The sequence below is a fragment of the Drosophila montana genome, unplaced genomic scaffold (genome assembly GCF_035044405.1).
Source record: "Drosophila montana isolate Dmon_TW-CO22-7 unplaced genomic scaffold, ASM3504440v1 contig_3200_1, whole genome shotgun sequence".
Taxonomy (NCBI): domain Eukaryota; kingdom Metazoa; phylum Arthropoda; class Insecta; order Diptera; family Drosophilidae; genus Drosophila; species Drosophila montana.
The window spans coordinates 3,297,010-3,318,181 of NW_026998080.1; the positions used below are offsets into that span (position 1 = coordinate 3,297,010).

Below are 21,172 nucleotides of genomic sequence, written 5' to 3' on the forward strand. Positions count from 1 at the left end.
CGTTTATTGATTTTGAACAAGAGAACACCATTGAACACCACAAACAACAAACAAGTCAAACATTCAGCGAAAGTGTTAAGAAAGAAACAGAACAAACAATAAAAAATTCGAATTAATTTCAAGGCAGTCAATAATTTTGTTCAATTAAGGACGACAGATGCAAAGGAAAGAGAATTCTACATAAGTTTACATGCAACAGAAACAAAATTTCAAATGCTAGATGATCCAAAAGAAAACGCACTACTTGGGAACTTGGAACTTCTACAAGCTTCGAATAGTTGGGAATGATATAGGACTACAAAAAAATAACTACTAATTGTGGCAAGACAACAAATTGGAGAGCGAATCCTATAAATGTCTTGTAGTTATCTAGAATTTTTTATTATAAGTAGCCTAAACAGCTATACAAATAATATTTTCTTTTATTAAACGATCATCTAACCCATACTGTTAATTAAAACCCCAGTCAGAAACAAACTGATTGTGGATTTCATAAATGTAAAAATTAAATAGAAAAACTTGAAGAAAAACGTTCTTATTTTTTGCTTGAGCCGCTTAAAAGTATTACTCAAAGAGATATATAAGGTCTAACTCATTTTCCGTTTTCTCCCATTGACTGCAAATCTAGTTTGAAAAGTCTTCAAAGTAAGTCTTCAAAATGTTACGAAGTCTTTAAAATCTGCCTGAAGAGCATACAATATTCATTTGTCTCTACTCTCTACTTTCTATTCGTATGTCTCTAAACAAATCTATTCCTCTGCTTTTCTTTTTGGGGTCGAAGGAAACAAGGTACGATGTAAAAGAAAACTGATGAAAATTGGTTAGTGCATATGTGTGTGAGAGTGTGTGTGTGTGTGTCGGTTATGGGATTATAATGTGAGTATAAAGATGTATGAATGCCAAAAACTAAATGGGGAATGAAAGGCGTCTGACTGCAGAATGAAGGATTAGGGCTTCAAGGAGCAATGTCAGTGGGGGAGGGGGAATGGTTTGTAGTGTTGGGTTGTTGGGTTGATGGGTTTGTGGGCTGATGGCTGGGGATAGTTGTGGGGTGCCAAGCTAAGAGATAAGCAAAAGCAAAAGACATAGAATTGAAACTTACCGCCTTCATGATGCTCTTGTCCCATGCCACGCAGGACTCCAGCACATAAAGGGCCATGGCCAGCTGGGCGGTGGTATGGGATCTGGCGACGGCATCTCGCCATTGCACCAGGCCCTTGGGTATATTCTCCACCTTCTCGTCCTTGTCGCTGTCGCAATTGCTGGCCGGCGATGCGGCGCCGGAGCAGGGCTCCAGGGTTCCTGCTGCCGGCACCATCGTCTCGCAGGATGTGGACGCGACGCTGGTGCTGGGAGCAGCTGCCGCAGCAGCCGCGGCCAGGGCCATGGCGCGCTCGTTAAAGACAGAGGCGTTGAGGTTGTTGCCGGGCTGTTGGGTCTGCTGCTGGGCCATCAGCTGTTGCTGCTGCTGCTGCATCTGCAGGAGATACGCGGCTGCCGAGGCGGAGTTCTGCGTCTGCGTGGAGGTCTGCTGGTTCTGGGCAATGACGGCCAGGTGGGCATCGCCGGTCTGGGAGCCCAGCGGCGGCTTCAGATAGCGTCGCTCGATATTGGCCTCCAGATCGATGATGCGCTCCCTTATCATGGGTATGATGCTCACAAAGTCCGCCTCGCCCATCTCCTCCTGTTCGCCCAGATTGATATCATTGTCGCTGCGCGTGGGCAGTTGCCAGTTCTTTAGCTGCATCGAGGCGCTGGCAACTTTATCTTCCAGCGATTCGAGCTGCTCCAAAAGTGCCAACTCTACTCGCCTGGCCACCTTGGGGTTCCAGTCGCCGGGTCGGTCCGGCATCATGTACTCGACCAGCTCGGCCTGGGCCTCGTTCAGCTTCAGTTGATAGTTGACGCCCAGCGGCTGTTCGAGTCCGAGGAAGCGCGTCAGATTCTCTTGTAGCTCGCGCTCGCGCAGTCCCGACGGATTCAACGTCTTCAGCAGCTGGCGCAGCTTTTGCTCGTCGTCCAGCTGCCACCAGCCGTAGCGCTGCCTGCGCGGCACATAGACGCCGTGCACCTTATCCGGGAAGCCGGCCAGCTTCACCTGCTCCAGCAGCCGGTGCTCGTCCGGCGTCATCGACAGCGGCAACGGAATGTCTATCGGTATATAGGTCTGCACGCTGCTTAGAGACATGTTCGCTATGTTGTGGTAATACGCCTGGGACAGTGCCTCGTCCAGACGCAGCTCAATCTTGGGCTTCAAGTCCAGAGATTCGCCGCTCCCGCCGCCCGTGTCCGGTGCGGCATCAGCGCGCAAACGAAAAAACGCTTCCGGCTCGGATTTGGACTTGGAAAGCTTTAGTAGCTGCTGCTGCTGCTGCTCCTCATCGGTTGGCTGGCCACGATGAGGAGACGCCAGACCGTTTTTTGACACCGTTAACTTGGCCTGTTCGTACTCATCCAGCTTGGCCTGCATCTGCTTCTCGTCCAGTCCCGACAACGTAAAGATGCACTCCTGACTGAACTTCGTGGGATCCACCTTGCACTCCTCCATGGGTATGCTGTAGTACTGCATGTTGTTGATCAGATCCCAGGGATGGCCCTGCAGCTGCAGCTGTGCACTGCAGTGCTGATAGCTGGCATAGCTGAGCTGCAGTTCCGTGGCCACGACGCCGCCCTCCTCCGCCGGCAGCTCGCTGACCAGCGGCACCTCGCGCTTAACAATCGAGAACCATTTGGGCGCGGCGTCCTCGCCAATCTGCGTTGTCGACACAATGATGCAGTCGTCCTCCTTCTTCAGATCCTCCTGACTCATTGCCTCCACCTTATCACAGTTGCCGTTGCTGCTGCCGCCGCCGTTGTTGTTATTATTGTTGTTGTTATTATTATTGTTGTTGTTGTTGTTGCTGTTGCTGAGAGTTGGGATTAGACCCGGAATGGTGGGTATCTTGATCTCGGCCTCAAAGTCGGTTTTCGTGGAGATGACCGTGGGCGGCGGTCCCATTAGCTCCATCTCCGACTTGACCTTAATCTCTGGCCTGGCCGCCACGACAGGCTCCGCGGACTTCACAATGGTGGGCAACACCTCATCATCATCGTCGCCAAGGTCCACAATCTCCGGCTCCACTTTGTTTATCTCCGTCACATCATCGTCGTCGTCCTCTTCCTCGTTCTCGTTCTCTGTCTGGTGATTCGCCTGTTGCGCTTTGACACTGTCCAGTTCCGTCGGTTCATCGACCTCCATTTGCTCTGCTGCTGCTGCAGCTGCTGTTGCTGCAGGGACATTTGCGTCTGGCAGCTGTGCGGGCGGTTCTTGCTGTTCGGCGCCATCTACGGCCACATTCTGTGGTTCGCTTGGCGTCTCCTGCTGCGTCTGCTGTTGCAGCTGCTCGTCCATGGCCTCCAGTGCCTCGTGGTAGCCGCAAATGTCGTTCTGGGCCGACTCGAGAGCTTCGATGAAAATGCCGCCAGCCTTTGGCAGCTTCCAGTAGCGTCGCCAGAAACGATCCTGGCCGAAGCAAGCGGCCCGCAGCTGATTGGTGCTCTTCTCCAGCGCCTCCTTGCAATTGAGCGAGGCGCGCACAATCTTGTCCAGCTTCTTTTGCAGCTCGTCGGCACTCAGGCGATTGTCCTCGTCCTCCTCGACGTTGGTTATCTCCGAGTCCAAATCGGACAGGTCATCCTCAATGATGCTCACGTCGTGGCTCTGCGAGTGCCCATCCTCATTGATTGAGTTGCGTGCGCCGCTCTTCTTCGCCTGAAGCAGCGCCGTCATCCCGACATCAGCCACAGCTGTTGCTCCTGCTGCTGTTCCGCCGTTTTGCTGATACTCCTCCAGCTTGGCCAGCTGCTTCGAGGGACTCACCTCGGACATGGGGGCGGCGGCGAGCGGCGCTACTGAATCGCCGCTACTGGCAATCAGTACTGGAGCATCGCCATCCAGTTCCATGGGCTGTGGTTGCTCCGTGTCTGGAGTCTGCTGCTGCTGCTGCTGCTGCTCCTGCCTGGCTTTCTCCTCCTCAGTTTTATCCTCGCTGTTGCACTCGGCGCCAGCAATTGGCTCTGCCGCAGCAGTTCCCTCAGCCGGCGACTCGGTGGTTGCCTGTTTGTTGGCTTCTGCCTCGGCTTCGGCCTCTGCCTGCTTGGCGAGACGTTCGCGTTCGCGCTCGGCGTCGAGCTTCTGTTGGGCGAGGAGCGCTTGCATTGCCGCTTCACGCTCCGCCTGCGCCTTCTCGTAGGCCTCGATGCGAGCCTTGCGCTGGTGCAATGCCTTGTACTTGCGCACCTTCATGTCGGTCATGTACTTCTCCTTGCGCATCTGGGCGCAGGTCTCGAGGCTGCCGTCGATCTGTCGCAGCACCGCCTTGTTCATCAGCAGGTCGTTGCACAGGTGCGCCAGCATCTGTGCCTTGCGCGTCGGATTGAGCGCCACGAACGGGCGATCCTTGAGTGCGTGCGAGAGCTTCCAAGTGTCGTTCTCGTGCAGCAGCTTGTAGTACTCATGATTCTTGGCCGAGTGCGTGGCCGTATCCGCGTCCAGTTGGTGGTGGTCGGGCACGCGTCGCTCGCGCTCCCTGTCCACAGTGATGCCGTGCATCTGGCGAATCTCGCCAGTGGCGGTGGCGTACAGGTAGATGCGCAGGATCTCGGACACGTTCGAGTTGGTAATGTCCGCGTTGCGCAGCGACTGGCCCAGCAGCGTGGTGTGCCGGCCAGGGTTGGGCACACCCGGATCCTCGATGGCACAGACCAGCAGGTGCGTCATCACCGACAGCAGCTCCTCCTCGGCGTCCGCATTGCTGTCGCTGATGAGCGCATCGTGAAGGTTCTGCAGCGACGGCAACGACTCCATGTCAAAGCCCAGCGTCTCGCCAAAGTTGTGCAGGAACTCGAACACCATCAGCAAATCGGCCATCGCCTGTCCGGGCAATCGATTGCCAGCGATGCGCTCCAGTTCCGGCACATTCAGCTCCTGCGGCTGCTCTGAGTCCTCGTTGGGCTTGCGTATTAGCTGCAATATCTCCGCGTCCCGCTTGCGCTCGGCCATGCGACGCTCGCGCAGAATCAAGCGATCCAGCACCAGCTGGTGCTTCTTCTTTTCGCGTTCTTCGAATTTGCGCCGCAACTCGAGCATCCTGATCAAGTTCATGTGCTGGCGGCGACGTTCGCGCTCCTACAAAAAAATAAGGAAAAGAAAAGGATACAGATATGCTCGAAAAATGAAAAGCAACCGATTCCCTTACCATTTCGGCAGCCAGCAGTAGCTCCTTTTGCTTCTGAAGTTCCTGTGTAAGAGAAGAGACAAAGCAAACGTATGATCAATAGGATAGCAAGTGTGATTGAATGGAAACTAATCGCAGCGCTAAAGTTAGAATATGAAAACTAAGGCATCAAGTAAATATAAATTGAACAGAGTCAAAACAAATGGATAATCTATAAGAGAGAAAATTTGTACGCATTTAAGATTGAATGGAAACTAATCGAATAGAAAACTTATGTTAGAATATGAAAACAAATGCATCAGATCAATATAATCAGATAGGAAATTTTAGCTACACATTCAAAGTCTGTATTATAAATAATTTTAAAAAAGAATTATTCAGATAAATAATTGTAAATAATAAAAATACAAATACAGTTCTGTCTTGCTGCAAACCAAAGCTTGATTGTTTTAGTGAAATCTTTATGAAAACGTATTAAAGCTTGTGAGAGAAGTTTTCTTTGAAGAAGTCTTTTAAAAAAGAATATCAAATATTTTAGTATTTTACACCAATTATTCCCATAAGAGAAGTTATTCGATCGAGCCGATTTTAACAATCAAAAAAAATTTAGATAGTGGAATTAAAGGTTGAACTAAAGAATAAACTCATAAATTAGGTTTGCCAAATCTTAACTAGAAAGTTTCGATTTAAATGTTCAGTTTGGAAAGAAAAGCGAAAATAAGAAACATTATCAAATGTTTAGAACAAACAATAAAGTATGTGAAGAGAGGAGCACAAGATACGCAGCAGAGAGTGGCAAACGTGAGGCGAAATTGATGCTGTACCTGTTCTTTAGCTAGAATTGCTTCCTGACGTCGCTTCTCTTTCTCCTAAATATTGCAAAGAAAATGCCAATTTGAAAAGGAGCTCAAACGAACTCTTAAATAGATTGGAAACTGACCTGCTGCTTTTTGAGCAACTCCTCCTGCTTGAGGCGATCCAGTTCCTCCTGACGCTTCTTGCGCTCCTGCAAAAACAGATTAGGCTTTAGTAATTGAAGGTGCGGGTCATCTTCGTGCTGGACTTACCTCGATGGCCTGCTGGTTCTTGAGTTCCTTCTCCTTGCGCTGCTGCTCCAGCTTGGCATTCTTCTCCTGGCGCGCCTTCTCCTTGTTGCGGGCCAGCTCCTCCTTCTGCTGTTTCTTGGCGTCGCGCATCGCCTGCTGCTGCTTGGCGATCTCAATGCGCTGCTCCACGTTGAGCGTCTGGCGCGTAAATACTTTTAGATCCTCCAGCCGCTTGGCCACATCCTCGTCCGTCATCCGGATGTACTCGCCATCGTTGGCATAGGGCGGTGGCGCGGGCTGCAGGAACGAGCCGACAATGGCACGCGCCGAGAAACTAAAGTTCTCGCGCGTCAGACTCGATGGCTGCTGCTCCAAGAGCTGGACAGGGACGAAACCGAAAAGGAATATGTTTTACTCTTGACATTTTCGCGGTTAATAAAATGTTTTCCTTCAGGTAATGTGTCGAGTGTCTCAAACGTATTACAAATTACAAATGCGCCCTACAAACTCACAGCAAACACTTGGCCAATGGTCTTCAGGGGCAGGGTGCTGCCCGGGGCGTAGTAGGTGACTTCGCCTCGGATCTGGCCCTGCTTGGTTAAGCCGCGTATGACTGTATCCCGCTTCCAGCCGAGCTCCAGTGGCACACGCAGCTCCGCCACATTCAGTATGTTGGCATCCTCGCTCTCCGACTCCGACAGGCCGCTCTCGGCGGCGACGCTCTCCGAGTCCGTTGACGTTTCCATGTGTGCGTTCGCCTCGCTCAGCGCCAAGCGTATCTTTTCCTGCACGAGATAAAACCAATTACCCATAGTTAACCAAGAGCAACCTTTACTTTTAGCCTTACAATGTCCGCGCCCTGTTGGAGCAGCTGCTGCGTGGCCAACATGGGCTTCAGTCCGACGGCGCGTGACTGCGCCAGCAGCGAGGCCACCGTGTTCTTCTTGGGCTTGGACACGCCACGGCCCAAATTGCGCGGTCGTCCCTCCTTATATGTCGAGGAGCCAGAACCAGAGCCAGAGCCAGAGCTAGACGTGCCCGAGGCAGCTGGCATGCTGCCCTGTGCCGGCGAAGGCGATGCACCGCCTGCTCCACTACCGCTGCCGGAAATGGAGCCGCCCGGCATGCCGCCGGTGCCGCCCAAGGCAGCGGTTATAGAGCTCAGACTCTGCAAGCTGTTGGAACCGTTGCCGCCGCTGCCCTGCGCCTGATAATCGCTGGCCAGATTACCCAGCGCCGAGGAAGCCGCTGAAGAGGCAGCAGACGATGCTCCTGCTCCTGCTGTGGCGTTCATGCTGTTTGAACTATTCTTGTCCGAGGGTTTCATGGACAAATTAAGTGGAGCATCAAAGTCGTCTATGGTGATGGGATTGGAGGCGGAGCCAATGGCGCCGCTGGCGGGCAAAGCACTCGACTTGAGGCTGAGATTAACACCAGAGGCCAGCGACGGGTCGGTGGTCAGATCGTGCAGCTCCTTGCCGCAACCCTTGTTGGACAGATTGTACGCACCGTTCGAGGTGATTGTCGGCGGCAGCTTGATGACCTCCACCCGATCGTTGGACGCATTTTGGCTGTGACTGTGGCTCTGGCTGTGCCCGGCTGTGGAGCCAGCTGTGCTGGTCACCGTCGACGACGACGATGCGGAAACAGCCGCCTTGGAGACGGCACTTAGCTGGTCCATGGGACTCATGCCCAGACCCATGGGCATCCCGGCGGCGCCCAGCATACCGTGCAGATGCTGCTGCTGCTGTGCTGCGGCCGCCATAGCCGCGTACTCCATTTCGAGTCTGGCGCGCTTCGCCGGACTGAGCCCTGGAATTGCAAGCAGAGAGGTAATTGCATTTGTTGTGCTTTCTAAGTCCTTCTGCTGCTGCTGTTGTTGTTGTGTAAGGTGTTGTTGTTGTTGCTGTTGTTCTGCTTGGTGTTGTTGTTGTTTCTGTGTGGACTGTTGTTGCTGTTGTTCTGTTTCGGATATGGTCTTCTTGCGACCGCGTGAAGTACTACCAGGTATCTTGGGGCCCACGATGGAGGACGTGTACTTGATAATCTCCGTGTCCGGCGGCAGTCTCACACCCAGCAGCGACGGATGCTCGCTGCCGCTGCAAAGCAGATGCAAAGAAATTATTAGTAATTCACTTGATTCTACTCGAAATCTTGTGCTCCCGCTCACCTGCTCATCATGGCCGCATTGCTCATGTAGTCCTTGGCGCTGCCTTTGCTCCCGCTGCCGGCCATCGTTGTGCTGGCCACCTGCTGTTGCTGCTGCTGTGACAGATGTGCCGAGGAGGTGACCGTGGCGCTGGCCGCGGCATTGCTGCTCGCCGCAAACGCATTCATGGCCGCCTGCACGCTCTGCTGGGGCGTCATGCCGAGTGTGCCGAATTGTGAGAGCGAGTTGAGAGCATTGAGCGAGGGGTTGTTCTTGTCGCGATCCCGATCCTTGCCAGAGCTGCCCATGCCACTGCCAGAGATGCTAGCATGCGGCGACATGGACATGCTCGGATGCATGCCACCCAGCGAGGAGCCACCGCTCGAACTGGAGCTGACATTGGTGGACGCCTTGCTGCTGGACATGATGCCACCTCCACTGCCACCCCCACTGCTGCCGCCTGCGCCCAGGCTCATGGCCAGGTTAGACAGACCGTGGGCATGCAGCGATGAGCCACCACCTCCGCTAGATTTCTTGCCAGAGGAACTGTTGGAGCCGCCGCCACTGCCGAGACCGGACATGCCGCCCACGCCGGAGCCGGAGGCGGCCGCTGCAACGGCCTGCATAGCCAGCAACTCCTTGTGCAGGGTGACCGGATCGTAGGCAGATCCAGGATTGCTCGCAATACTGTTGCTGCTGCCGCTGCTGGTCATTGTCGAAGGCTTGCCATACGCGCTGGCAGTGCTCTGCAAAGAAATTGAAGATTAGAGTGAAAATTAAAAAATAATACAGATACTATCTATGGATCTAATTAAAGTTAATGTTCCTGTGAGATTTAATAGTAGAGCTCTTTTAGCCAATTTCATTTTTCAGTTAGGTCTAAATACCGAAGAAGAATAATTATAATCTCTTTGTAATCGAATCAACTTAATATTCAATTCTCATCAAAGTGGTAGAGAAAAAGTTGCTAAATGAGCTTATTGCGAATTAAAAGAATATCAGAACGCTTCTTGTTTTGCTTGAAATAGATTACAAGGCAGACGGCCCAACGATAAGAGTTCACAAGAAATAAACAACCTAATCAGCTAGCTTATTGGCGGTTACATTAGTCAGGGTCTCACCTTGTAGCCGCCATGGCCCGCGCTGCTTGTTGAGATGGAGGCGCTGCTGCCCGAAGGCGGCATGCTGGTGCCCGGCAGTCCGAAGCCGTGCATGCTGGCCAAGGCCGCGGCGGGATTGTTGGCTGCTGCTGCGGCTGCTGCTGCCGCCGCTGCGTTTAGGCTGTTGGCCAGATTCTGCTGCTGCTGTTGCTGTTGTTGTTGCTGCTGCTGCTGTTGGGCGGCGCGTTTCTCCTTGCGCGACTTGTTCGATTTGCTGCTGGAGCCGCTGCCGCCGCCCGCGGAGCCACCTCCGCCACCTACTCCAACCATGCCCGCGCCGCCAGCTGCTCCCGCACCGGAGCCCGTGCCGCCGCCACCCATTGCCATGGCAGCGGGCCCAAAGGCAGCTGCCAGATCGGGATGCGGAAACGGCGACAGCCCGGAGGCCTGCAGACGGCTAAAGTAATCCTGTGCGGCCAACTGAGCCATGGACCACCAGCCTGCAAAGTACAATTAGCATTAGTTTAACAAACATTTCTTAATCAGATCAGACGAATCAGCGAATCAAATAATAATTTAAAAAAAATGATATGCTTGACTATTTATCGCTGTGTTGGCCAAGAGCAGCCGACAAAGCGTAAAGCTTTAAACCAGCAAGCGAAATTGTTGCTTTAGGAGCGTTTTCTTCAAGTGAATCGCGCAGATGGACGAGACACTTGCTGTTGAACTCCACATAGAAACAGAGATAATATGAAGAGAATATCTAAAAACCTAATGTCATTACTTATCCCTCTCCCTCCTCCTCTCCCCTTTCTTACTAAATTTGTATCAATTTGCAACCATAATTCCCAAACTGCAAGACTTGTGTTCATTTTTCCTTTTTTTTTCTCTTGACCAGGACTCGAACTTGAGTCGTCTGTGTGGCAGAGCTCAGTTCCGGCTGACTGAATACACGCCTCTCTTTCGCTCTCGCTTTCTCTTAAACGTGTCGCACGCACTTTTTGCCTTATTTCGCAACGTTTTAGCGGGCAGCGCCAACACAGCTGCTGTGCTGCATGCGTCGCAGTCGCTACTTATTCCCTTTTCAAGTATCTTTTGTTGGCCTTGTCGACTCAGTTGGCTCTCGCGTTTCGTGTACCGTTGATGTTCGTTGTTCGCATGCTAATTAATGTGGACGAGTGTCGATGCCGACATTTTACTCACTTGCTGGATGCAGACCTGCCAGGCTGGCGGCCTGGGAGGCCGCGACGGCCATTGTGTTCTGGTGATGATGGGCGCCTGCAGCTGCCGCTGCTGCAGCGGCCATTGATGAGTAACGGTCATTGGCAGCTGCGCCCGCAGCATTTGGTAATAGGCCCAAGCCGGCGGCTGCGGCAGCATTGAACTGCGAGTTAAAGAGCGGATTTGAAGCAGCTGCGGCTGCAGCTCCAGTGGGATCACGGCCCCAATACGCTGCAGGCAAGAAGCAGAACAGGCAAAGAGAAGAATTTACGAAAAATGTTAACAATATTTTGTGATGTTTTTTGGATTACTTACCAAACAGCGAAGCAGCGTCTAATAGTCCGGTGGGATCGTGGGGCCCGCCAGCCCCTGCGCCGCCACCCCCGCCGGAGCCGCCCTTGCCGTGATTGTTTGAGTTTTTGCCGTCGTTGCCGCTGCCATCGCCGGCATTTTTGTTCATGTTAAAGTGCAAAGTTGGTGTTGTTTGTTTTTATAGTTGTTGTTCTTTTTGTTGTTGTTGTTGTTGTTAATGATGTAATTATTATTGTGCTTGTTCTGTCTGCAAGTAGATAGAAAAGAGAATACCAAAGATGGTTAGCATATGAATGAAATTTCAGTTATAACGTTTGAACTCTTTTTTTCAATTCTCACTTAACGGCTGCTCTCACTCTTGCTTTCGCTCTTAATGTTGGCAACGCCATTTCGGCGACTCTGCGAATGTGGAGCGCAAAGACGAAACATAAGAAACATGAAAATCAAAACAAAACTACAAAAAAAAACTACACACACAACTTCCACACAAAACCCGAACGGAAGCGGGCACGGGTCGCGCTGTTGTTGTAGTTGTGTGCGTGAGAGCAATGCGTGAGAGAATAAGAACAGAGACGCCGTTGCTGCGGCTTGCTCACTCACTCACTCACCACTACACCTGCATACAGGGGAAAACAGAAACAGAGCGAATTCGCAGCGTCGCGCAGCGCGCAACTCACACACAGCGTAACAGAAAAAATGCGGCGAACGGAAATATTAACAAATTGCATTGCAAAACGTAGTAAAAGTCGAATAAATGTAACGTTTTTACAGAACTACATATGCAAAAATATTAAACACACAAATAATCCGATTGATGGTATTATAGGCAAAATCGACACATACACTCGCCTTCACGGACCCCAGAGGCATACATAAGCCGCTGCGCTGCGGCGAACTATGCATACACAAGGCGAAAAAAAAGAAAATGCCGTTCGATTTGCTTTGAGTAGCTTTTATCTGAGTACATTTTGTTGTTGTTTTTATACATATGTATGTCTGGTTTCTCTTTTTGTAAATTTCATTCATAAATTGTTGCAGCTCAAGTTTTGCTTGCATTTGCATTTCACACATTCTGCATATGAACGCCGCCGCTACCGACGACGTCACCGCGCTGCCGACGCTGCTGACTAAGAGCTGACTGAGACACAGACAGTCTGTCGGCTTGTTTGAACAAAAAAGTGCATTTACATTCGACGGATGCTTACTTAAAAAACGGCACCTTTCATGCATCAGGCGTATTTTCTGATACATTTCACATATTTTTTGATAATTTTTTTCACAGCGTTTTGTAGTTTTAATCCACAAATGAAATTATTTACGGACAAGCGGTGGCGAAAAGCAAACCAAATATCTGTGGGATAACGCGGCGACTGAGAGCGAAAATGTGAGAAAACAAAAACGCGCTCGGTCCGTTACAAGTGGAATTGAAACATGAGAGCGGTGCCGTGGCACGAGTGTGAGAGACAATGAATGGACCGATGCCGACGCTGACGTTGAGTTCGACGGCGACGGCGACAGCGACGCGTTTTCACAGTGGTTGATAATTACACATTTTTTGTTGTTTTTTGTTGTACTTTTTGTTGCGAAAAAGAAAATGCATAATTTTATGAATTAATCATTTTAATGAGCATACGTTTAGCGGTCCACAGTGCCACAATAAAGGTGGAGCCCATTTTTGCTCCTCTTGCCTTTTTAATAACAGTTATTGCGCTTTCTGCTGTCACGCATCAGCCGACAGATGTGTCTGCTTATCGCACAGCATGTGGAGGAAGAAGGCTGTGTGTGTGTGTGTGTGTGTGTGTGGGTAAGTGAGGATGAGGATGGGGGTATTTACTAATATTAAATTGCTTAATATATCGCCACGATATGCGCCAATAGTAAAAGGAAACAAATACGCGCATTTAACACAATACTAGAGTTAACCGTAATGTTGTTTTTGCTGTTACCAGTGTTCCCCGCCCGCTTCTACTGCTGTTGCTTCAGTTGTTGTTGTTGTGTGTCTTTTCTTATGCTTCGCTTAAAGTTTTATGATGGCAACCGCACAGTTGGACCTCTGCTCGGGTCAAAACGTCGTCAACGCCAGCAGCAAAGGCTGTATTTGTGTTCGTATATATACGAGTGCGTGTGTGTGTATGTGTGTGTGTGAGGGTGTGAGCTGAGCAAGCGCGCGCCACAACAACAATAGGAACAACAGCAAAGCGTTGGCAATATGATTCGAGCATTTATCGTTGACGCTGTCACCGCTGACAACGTCGACTGCGACGCCGTCGTCGACGCGCTGCCAATGAAAAGGTGCGCGGAGCGTGCGTATGGGTATGGGAATGGGGGAGGGAGCGACCAAAGCGACTGCTGCTGCTGCTGCTGTTGTTGATTTTTTCTTTTCTTTTTTGCGCTAACTTGACGTGTAGATATACATATATATTTTTTTTGCCCATAGCGAATGACTGACGCTGCCTGCCGCGACTCTCTCGACTCAACTGGCTGACCGACCGCACGACCGCCTCTGTCTCTGCCCTGCCGCCTGTCGTTTCAATATTTGTGACTGACAGAGTACAAATGTGAAATTCTTTTTATTGTGCTCGCCCGACGCCGCCGCTGGCGTCACTGCCAGTCGATACCCACACCCCTTCCCCTCTCTAACCGTCCACGAGCTTTTCTTGTTTGTTTGTTGTTTTTTTTTATATATATATTTTTTTTTTTGCTCTTGATTATCTCTAGCTCAATTGGCAGCCGTCAGTCGCTTTTTGAGCATGTATGTATGCGTGTATTTATATTGCTGTGTATCTTTGCCAAATGCCGCTGCTTTTGTATTATATGTACACATGTATGTACATACAACATTAGCAATAACGTCGTCGTCGCCGCCGCCGTCGCCTAATTTGTTATTATTATTTTTAAATACACTGATATACATATTTACTCAATTCTATGCAAATTCCTGATCCGTTAAAACTATTTACATTTAAAAGAATTATAAACACATGCATAAGTACACGCGCACGCACACACATGCTTCAAATAAGAACTCGTTATTTGTTGTGTTTACACTCGCGCATTAAAGGAGTTATTTAATAAAACTGTATTTGTTTCTTTTTTTTTTTTGCATGTGCATGAAAATTCTGGGTTAACTTTATAGAAAAGTGAGGGTTTATGAAATGAAACAGCTCGAGTGCAATGTGCATACGTAGGTATGTATGTATATGTGTGCGGCAGGAGAGCTTTGAGTGCGTGTGAGTAAATGAATTACTGAACGGGCGAGTTGTGTGCCTGCGTGTGAGTGTGTGTGTGTGTGCGAGTTGCTTTGTTTATTGGCTGCTCTCGTCCCTTTTGCGCGTTTCAATTCCAACCGTGGCGCTTTCGCTACATACAGACATACCCACATACCTAAATACACACATATTTATTTATTAATGTTCACTTGTCCGCGCATTCGTTGATCATCTTCGAAGTGCAGGCGCACACACACACACACACACGCACACTGCCACATAGTACATGCATTTGTTATTTTGCTGGCATTCTTGGGGCGGGGATTTAGATTTAGGTACAAATCGTTGTTCTTGTTGCGCCGCGCCGCGCCGCGCCGCGCCGTCATTCGATTGTTGGCGGGCGGCTTTATAACGCTCCGACAATTTTCAGTTCACTTTGACTTTGCCTTTACTCATTACTCAAGTTGACTCTTGCTGAGAGCGAGAGGTGGAGTGAGCGGCTCATACCTCTCGTTCGCATGCTTGCTTGTTTCTTGCTTCTTGTTCTTCTCTGCTGCGGGGTTATTGACTCAAGAAAGCAACAGACAGAGACAGCTAAACTGAGTAAACGAGACCCGCGCAGAACTCGCCGTTGCCGTTGCCGTTGCCGTCATCGCGATCTTCATTTGTTAGCTCGTTTGGTCTTGTGTTTTATGCCCCACTTCTGCAACGTTTGTATCCAGACTAAAGCCGCAGCTGCGCCGACGACTGCAACTGCGCCGCCGACTGCGACTGCGACTGCAGCAACAAGTACACTGCAGCAGTAACATAAAACGACGTTGCCCTCTTTCAATGTTCTCTATGCATTTGCAGCGCTTTCGCCTTGCCCCGCCCCCGCCGCAATCAACCTCAAATCATAATTTGATTATTTCTATAAACGAATTCGAATATGGATTTTCCAGTTGTCGCATTGCATAATTTCTTAAGAGGATAAAATATATTTATCAATTATTTCTCTTTTTAATTGTCAAACGCAAGTGCGGCAAGCACTTATGGAAAATCCATTCAAACCTGGCGACAGTGAACTATGCCTAAGACGAACTGCAGCCAGTCTTGTGAAACGCACAAGGGTTAACTAAATAAAACGGGCTGCAGCGAGGCTTCTTGCTTACGAGACCGGAAGTGAACGGGACAATAATATTTTCGATATCAACTTTCAAGGTGAAATTTGAAATGAACGGTAAAATATGAAATATGTAGATAACATCAACTCAGCCTTGCGTTTTTTTTGTTAAGAAACTACAACTCGAATGTGTGTTTAAATTTATAATTATATTTATACCTTTATTTATTTAATGATTATTTATTATTTTTATGATTTGTTTATTTTTTTATTATTTATTATTTTGTTGGGGAATGTGTAACGCATTGAAGGCAACATCTTCGACCTTCAATATACGCTCTACATATATGCAAAATCTTTTCAACATCGGACCACTTTAGCGTATAGCTGCTATAGAAAAGATCGATCGAAAATAAAGTTAAATAAAGAAAAATTATTTTGTTTTTCCAGTTTTCTCGACACAATCGTCCTTTATTAGTTGTACTTTTTGTATGAAAAACTTGTTTGTTTATCAAGTTATCTTAATCATACCCAGCATTTACTAGTTCCACTTTGCTGCCTATGTGTGAGCCAAATCTTATCAAGATCCTGGACTATATTTTAATGCTCGATAGGAAGAATCAGTTAAAAAATGAGTTTAGTACAGCAAAATACTCAATTTTCCAAGATATTTCAATCAAAATCAGCATTTAAGAGCTTCAAGCTTATTTTCAAATATCTCCAAAACCGCAAGGCCAATGCCTAGAAGAGTATTTGAATCCTCCTTACTTTCGAGTTTTTTTTTTGGCATAAAGTCTGGCTATTCCTATTAGGTTAAGTAGATCAAGATTAAGGCAACAACAAACAAATAAAAGTAGTAAAAGAAGGGAATACCAAGGCATGAATGTATATATATACATATATATATATATATAATATGGGTTTATTCATATATAAAGGATTTAGTCCTGAGCGAATGACTGACACCCGGATTTTCACAAAAGCTTTGCCTTAGGATGAAAGTATCAAATCGAATACTGAGAATTTCGGAAAATTCGATCTGCAACTGGGGAAAATTATGCAACTAAAACATATCCATTTGATAATAGAAGCTATTTATGTTTGTTTGTTTTTCTTTTTGCAAATAGGAATCAATTTACGATTGATTGATTGTGTTTGCTGCTTTTTACATTTATATACTCTTCCATTTATATACTCTTCATTTTATATACTCTTTCCGTCCGTCCGTAAATAGTATGAAGTAATTAATTTTTCAACTTTAAAAGTCATGCCTTTTTTCTTCTAAAGAGTATGAGTTTTTTTTTTCGAAAAACGAGAAAGTATTCAAAGGTTCCTTAATCCCGCAAATGTAATTATTGTAATTGCTTTTGAGGCTGGTTTATTGAAGAATTATAAAAGGACATGCAACAACATGTGAATACTTGTATATTAAACATAGTTCCGTTAAAACATATAAGATTCGGTAGAGAAATAAATCAAGATACAATTTATGTTGCTTGTGAATATATTTAGATAGGTTTGCAAATCAGGAGCAGCAGAGTTCGGATGAGTTTCCTTTTGAGTTATATTTACTGTACGCTTCGGCTGCCAATTCTGTTGTGGCTTTCGGGACGGAGGAAGGGGCGGAGGAAGGGTGGAAATGAAATGCCCAAACAGAGCCGGAATAAAATTAAATGGATTTGAGTGCAGCTGGAATGCCTAGCCAGGCAGACTGGGGGGGACTGAGGGGGCGGGTGGGTGGTCGCGTGGAAGATGTTGGCTCGTCCACTTGTTTTTTGGTGTTGTACACATTATTATCAAGGATATCGCTAACCAGCCGAGCCGGGGGCTGGCGGCTGGGGGCGTTGGGTCTGTCGGCTGCGCGCGCTCAAGGAAATTGTGTAAAAAAAGGACACACACACACACACACACTCGCACACACAGTCGCACACTCGCACAAGCACACATAAAATGTAAACTCTGAACCGAAACGGGGAGGTTGAGCCGAGCTATAAAGAGAAGGAGGAGGTTGTGCGGGGGACAAAGGGACAAAGGGACACGGGACACGGGCCAGCTCAGTTGGGACAATGGGTCGGGTCAGAGTCAGACCAAGTCAGACCCAGCCAGAGCCATGGGCTGTCGCACGGTTTGGCGTGGCTTGGCAAAAGCGAGCGAGCACACAGGAAACGAGCGCGCAAGGACACACGTTATGTGGGTGGGCACAACATAAAAGGGGCGGGGCTGGGGCAGAGCGGTGGGAGGGTGGGGTGGGGTGGTGGTGCAAAGGAGTGGAAGTTGGCTGTAACGAACCCAAACCGAACGAAGGCAAAAGCAAAACTAAAATTGAAAATGGCAACGACGCCAGCCCCGGCCAAGGGGAAAAGGGGAAAGGCAGCGGTGACAGTGACAGCAGCGACGCTGGCAGCGCTAGTAATAACAACAATAACAGCAACAACAACAGCAACAACAACAGCAACAACAACGACAACAAACAAATGAATTTATGCAGCCAACAGCAGCAGAAACTTGCATTTGTTGTGGCTCTTGTTGTTCTTGTTGTTGTTGTAGTTGGGTATTTATGTAACGGTGAAATAGTTGTTGTCTCTGTGCTTGTTGTTGTTGTTGTTGTTGGTGCAGCAGCAGGAGGTGGAATGCATGGGAGAGACGGCGCGCAGCGTAGCGGGGCGCGCGCGCACACGACCCATAAATTAGAGCGAGAGAGCGCACAAAGGAGCGAGCAGATGAGCTGACGAACAGGCGAGCAAATGGAGGAGAGAGAGAGCGAGAGAGAGAGAGAGAGACTGAGCAATGCAGCATCGGGAGCGAGCGACGATAGGCGGGGGAGGGGTAGGACTAGGAATGGAGGTTGAGCAAGGGGGCGAATGCGGGAGGCATTGACGTATTTGCCATTTGCAACAGACCGCCGTTGCCGCTGCCGCTGCCGTTGCCGTCGCCTGCTGCTGCCCACTCAAAACTCAAAGCGAGCTTCGGGCTATAAAAACAACAACAACAACAACAGCGAGCAGCAGCAGCAGGCAGCTGGCAGCAAGAGCAGAGACGACGCACAGTGCAAGCAGGCAGGCAGCATCTGTCCCAGGCCGCAGCAGCAGTTCGAGCAAGTGCACAAATACAAACGGAAAAGCACACATATAAATACAAGTGCATGGGCAGGGTAAAAGGGTAACAGGGGGGGGGGGGGGATATGCCAAATAAAGGTAGGTGCACAGGACGCGGGGTTAGAGGTTAGGGTGTGTTAGCCGTGTGTGTTTGAGTGTGCGTGTGTTGGGCGGCTTTGTGGCTACACAGAATGCACCCAAATGTGCTCAGCTTCTGCTGCCCTCCTCCTGTCATTGTTACACAGCAACAACAACAAACGTTGATAATGTTCATCCAGAGAGAGGAAACTGTACCGGCAACTGGGGCAGGGGTGTTCACTATTGGACATGTCGCACGGCAGAGATTATCTCACGGCGCGCCTAATCAAAGATGAACAACATTTGGAGGCGCCTCCAGCCTGAAGTCAGTTGCACTCTTCAATCATATTCCCATCAATCATATCCTGGAGCTTTTTGTTTGGGGGGGTGGCATGTGTTAAAGATATCTGGTCTGTTTAAGAGCAACAATTCCAAATAAGTATAAACCTAGAGTATATGCAGTGAAAACTATCCAAACAGAGACCTCTCTTGGGCGGACGTTTTCTCCGAAACCATTATAAGTCAGGCCACGCCCATTACACCTCTATGAGGTGGAACAGCCTCTTGAGCGGATAAACACCAGCTGAGTCGATCTAATCATACCCGACCGTCCGTCTAAAGCTATAGACTTCAAGTCAATATTCTCCTATAACTTACGCAGAACGAGTTTATCATATTTTTTCACCGTCTTCCCCTATTTTCGTAATAATGATAAATATTGTATTTGATGTCAAGGGTCATTTGAAGAACTGGATCACATTTTGGCTACCTCCAAAGATAAAGCCTTGGACTTTGGTATATACACACACTTGGGTGACTTATTTCAGGCCTGAAAACTTGATAAGAATCGGACAATAAACACCGAAGTTAATCAGGAATACATTTCTCATAGTGTGGGGCTAAGTGAAAAAGAAGAAGAAGCACAAGCGCTGCAACAAGTGGAGTGTGTACTTGTATGTGTGTGTCTGTGAATTGTGTGTGTAAATGCGGGTCAAGACATCCCGAAGCTGATTTCAGGGTATCTCATAGTCGGGCACTGCCGACACGACCATTCTAACTAATTTCTAACAGTGTCTAAATAATCATCTTTCCCATTCGGAACAGGAGAAAAAGTTTGTAATAAACTTTTATAGGATAATTGTATGGCTATAGGAAAATAATACAAATTATACCTTAACTAATGTTAACAACTGAACGAAATATGCCGAACAGAAGTGTGGGAAAACGAAACCCTCCCCCCCCCCCCCCCCCAATCCTCTTGTCTGTGAGGGAAAAAGCTTTTAAATGATGCGGTGATTTGATTAGGCAACAAATACAATTAAAACGCTTGTTGCACGTAATCTAATATGTAATACGAATGTGAAGCCCACAAACAGACAGAGAGACAGCAAGGCAGAGGGGTAGAGGGGTGGAGAGGGGTAGACCAGCACGGGTATTTAATTAAGGCTTAAATCGGATTATTCAACAAAGGGATAAAGAAGCAGAGACGAGTCCTTCTTCCGCCTGAGAGCAGCCACAAGCAAGAAGAAGACGAAGGGGAACGCGTTGAGACAACCCGAGAACTGCTTTGGCATTAAGCAACAAAAATTTGTATCTAACTATGCGATATCTGATTGGCAACTTAAACGATTAAATAGACAAATCGCATTGAAAATTAAAAAAAAAATGCATTACAGAATATTTGTGAGTTCTTAAAGAGCCTCTCCAAAGGATCCATAATCCATGTTTGTTTGATTTACCGGGTAGTATACATTAGTACTAGTACTAAATTAGTACAAGTACTAGTACTACATTAGTACTAGATTACCTTTACTCACCACAACAAATTTGGTTTGTCTTATTCTGTTTCCCAATTGGAACTCTGCTGTTTCATAGCTCTTGCTCTTGTTGTTGTTGTGGCTTTTGTAGATTTTGAATTCAAATTTTCATATTAAAACGATTAATTATGTCGCTCTTCTTCTTCTTGTTGTTATCGTTGTTGTTGTTGTTGTTGTTGTATTTCTGTTTTGTTTACTGCGGTTCATTTGTGTGTGTTTTTTTTGTGTTTTGCTCTCTCACTGGCGGGGAATACTTTGAAATTTGAATAATGATTTCATTTTAGATATTTGGCGGCCTGTTGGCCAGGTTAACACACACACACACACAAAGATCAACACATCGTTGTTCCGCCGTGTTTGTTCAGTTTTGGAATTATAATTGTAATAAATGATGATTTGAACTAATAATTAGCGCGTTTCGTTGAATAAGAGGAAAAGGGGAAAAGGGGAAGACCCGAGGGGTCAGATCAAACGCAATCGTGAACTCATATTCTCTTTAATAAGGCAAATATCTGCAACAAGTATTCTTTAAGCCAAATCGATATATCGAGATACAAATATTCAACTGTCTGCCTGAGCACAAGAAAGGGCATTAAGTGAACTATATAAAGAAGCAGAGCAGAGAAGCAGAGTACAAGTGCATCTACATTTGTACAGGATATCTTCTAGTCGGGCAGTCTTGTTTTCTTTGTCTGTTGCGGACTTGTTAAAATTACAGACTGTGGCTTGTATTTGTTTATTAAAAGTTTGTCACTCCAAATCAAAGAACCATATTTGTAATACATCAGATAAGGATAAGCATGTCTATGTATTATGTATGTATGTGT

The 21,172-nt window shown here is 47.8% G+C and overlaps 1 protein-coding gene across 5 annotated transcripts in view; it reads right to left on the reverse strand.

Annotated features, from left to right (window-relative positions):
* tou (toutatis) overlaps window positions 1–21,172 on the reverse strand; it is a 42,959-nt gene that overhangs the window by 4,952 nt on the left and 16,835 nt on the right. For 2 of the 5 annotated variants that reach the window (XM_064687905.1, XM_064687909.1), the window contains exons 2-12: window positions 11,048–11,291; window positions 10,715–10,963; window positions 9,533–10,011; window positions 8,433–9,157; window positions 7,110–8,361; window positions 6,775–7,047; window positions 6,284–6,640; window positions 6,157–6,222; window positions 6,041–6,085; window positions 5,238–5,279; window positions 1,103–5,167 (exon numbers count right to left, since the gene is read on the reverse strand). In XM_064687905.1, coding sequence (XP_064543975.1) covers window positions 1,103–5,167; window positions 5,238–5,279; window positions 6,041–6,085; window positions 6,157–6,222; window positions 6,284–6,640; window positions 6,775–7,047; window positions 7,110–8,361; window positions 8,433–9,157; window positions 9,533–10,011; window positions 10,715–10,963; window positions 11,048–11,192 — 7,698 coding nt within the window. In that variant the 5' untranslated portion in view covers window positions 11,193–11,291. The remainder of the gene's footprint in view (window positions 1–1,102; window positions 5,168–5,237; window positions 5,280–6,040; window positions 6,086–6,156; window positions 6,223–6,283; window positions 6,641–6,774; window positions 7,048–7,109; window positions 8,362–8,432; window positions 9,158–9,532; window positions 10,012–10,714; window positions 10,964–11,047; window positions 11,292–21,172) is intronic. The other 3 variants (XM_064687907.1, XM_064687908.1, XM_064687906.1) reach the window with 3 other exon arrangements.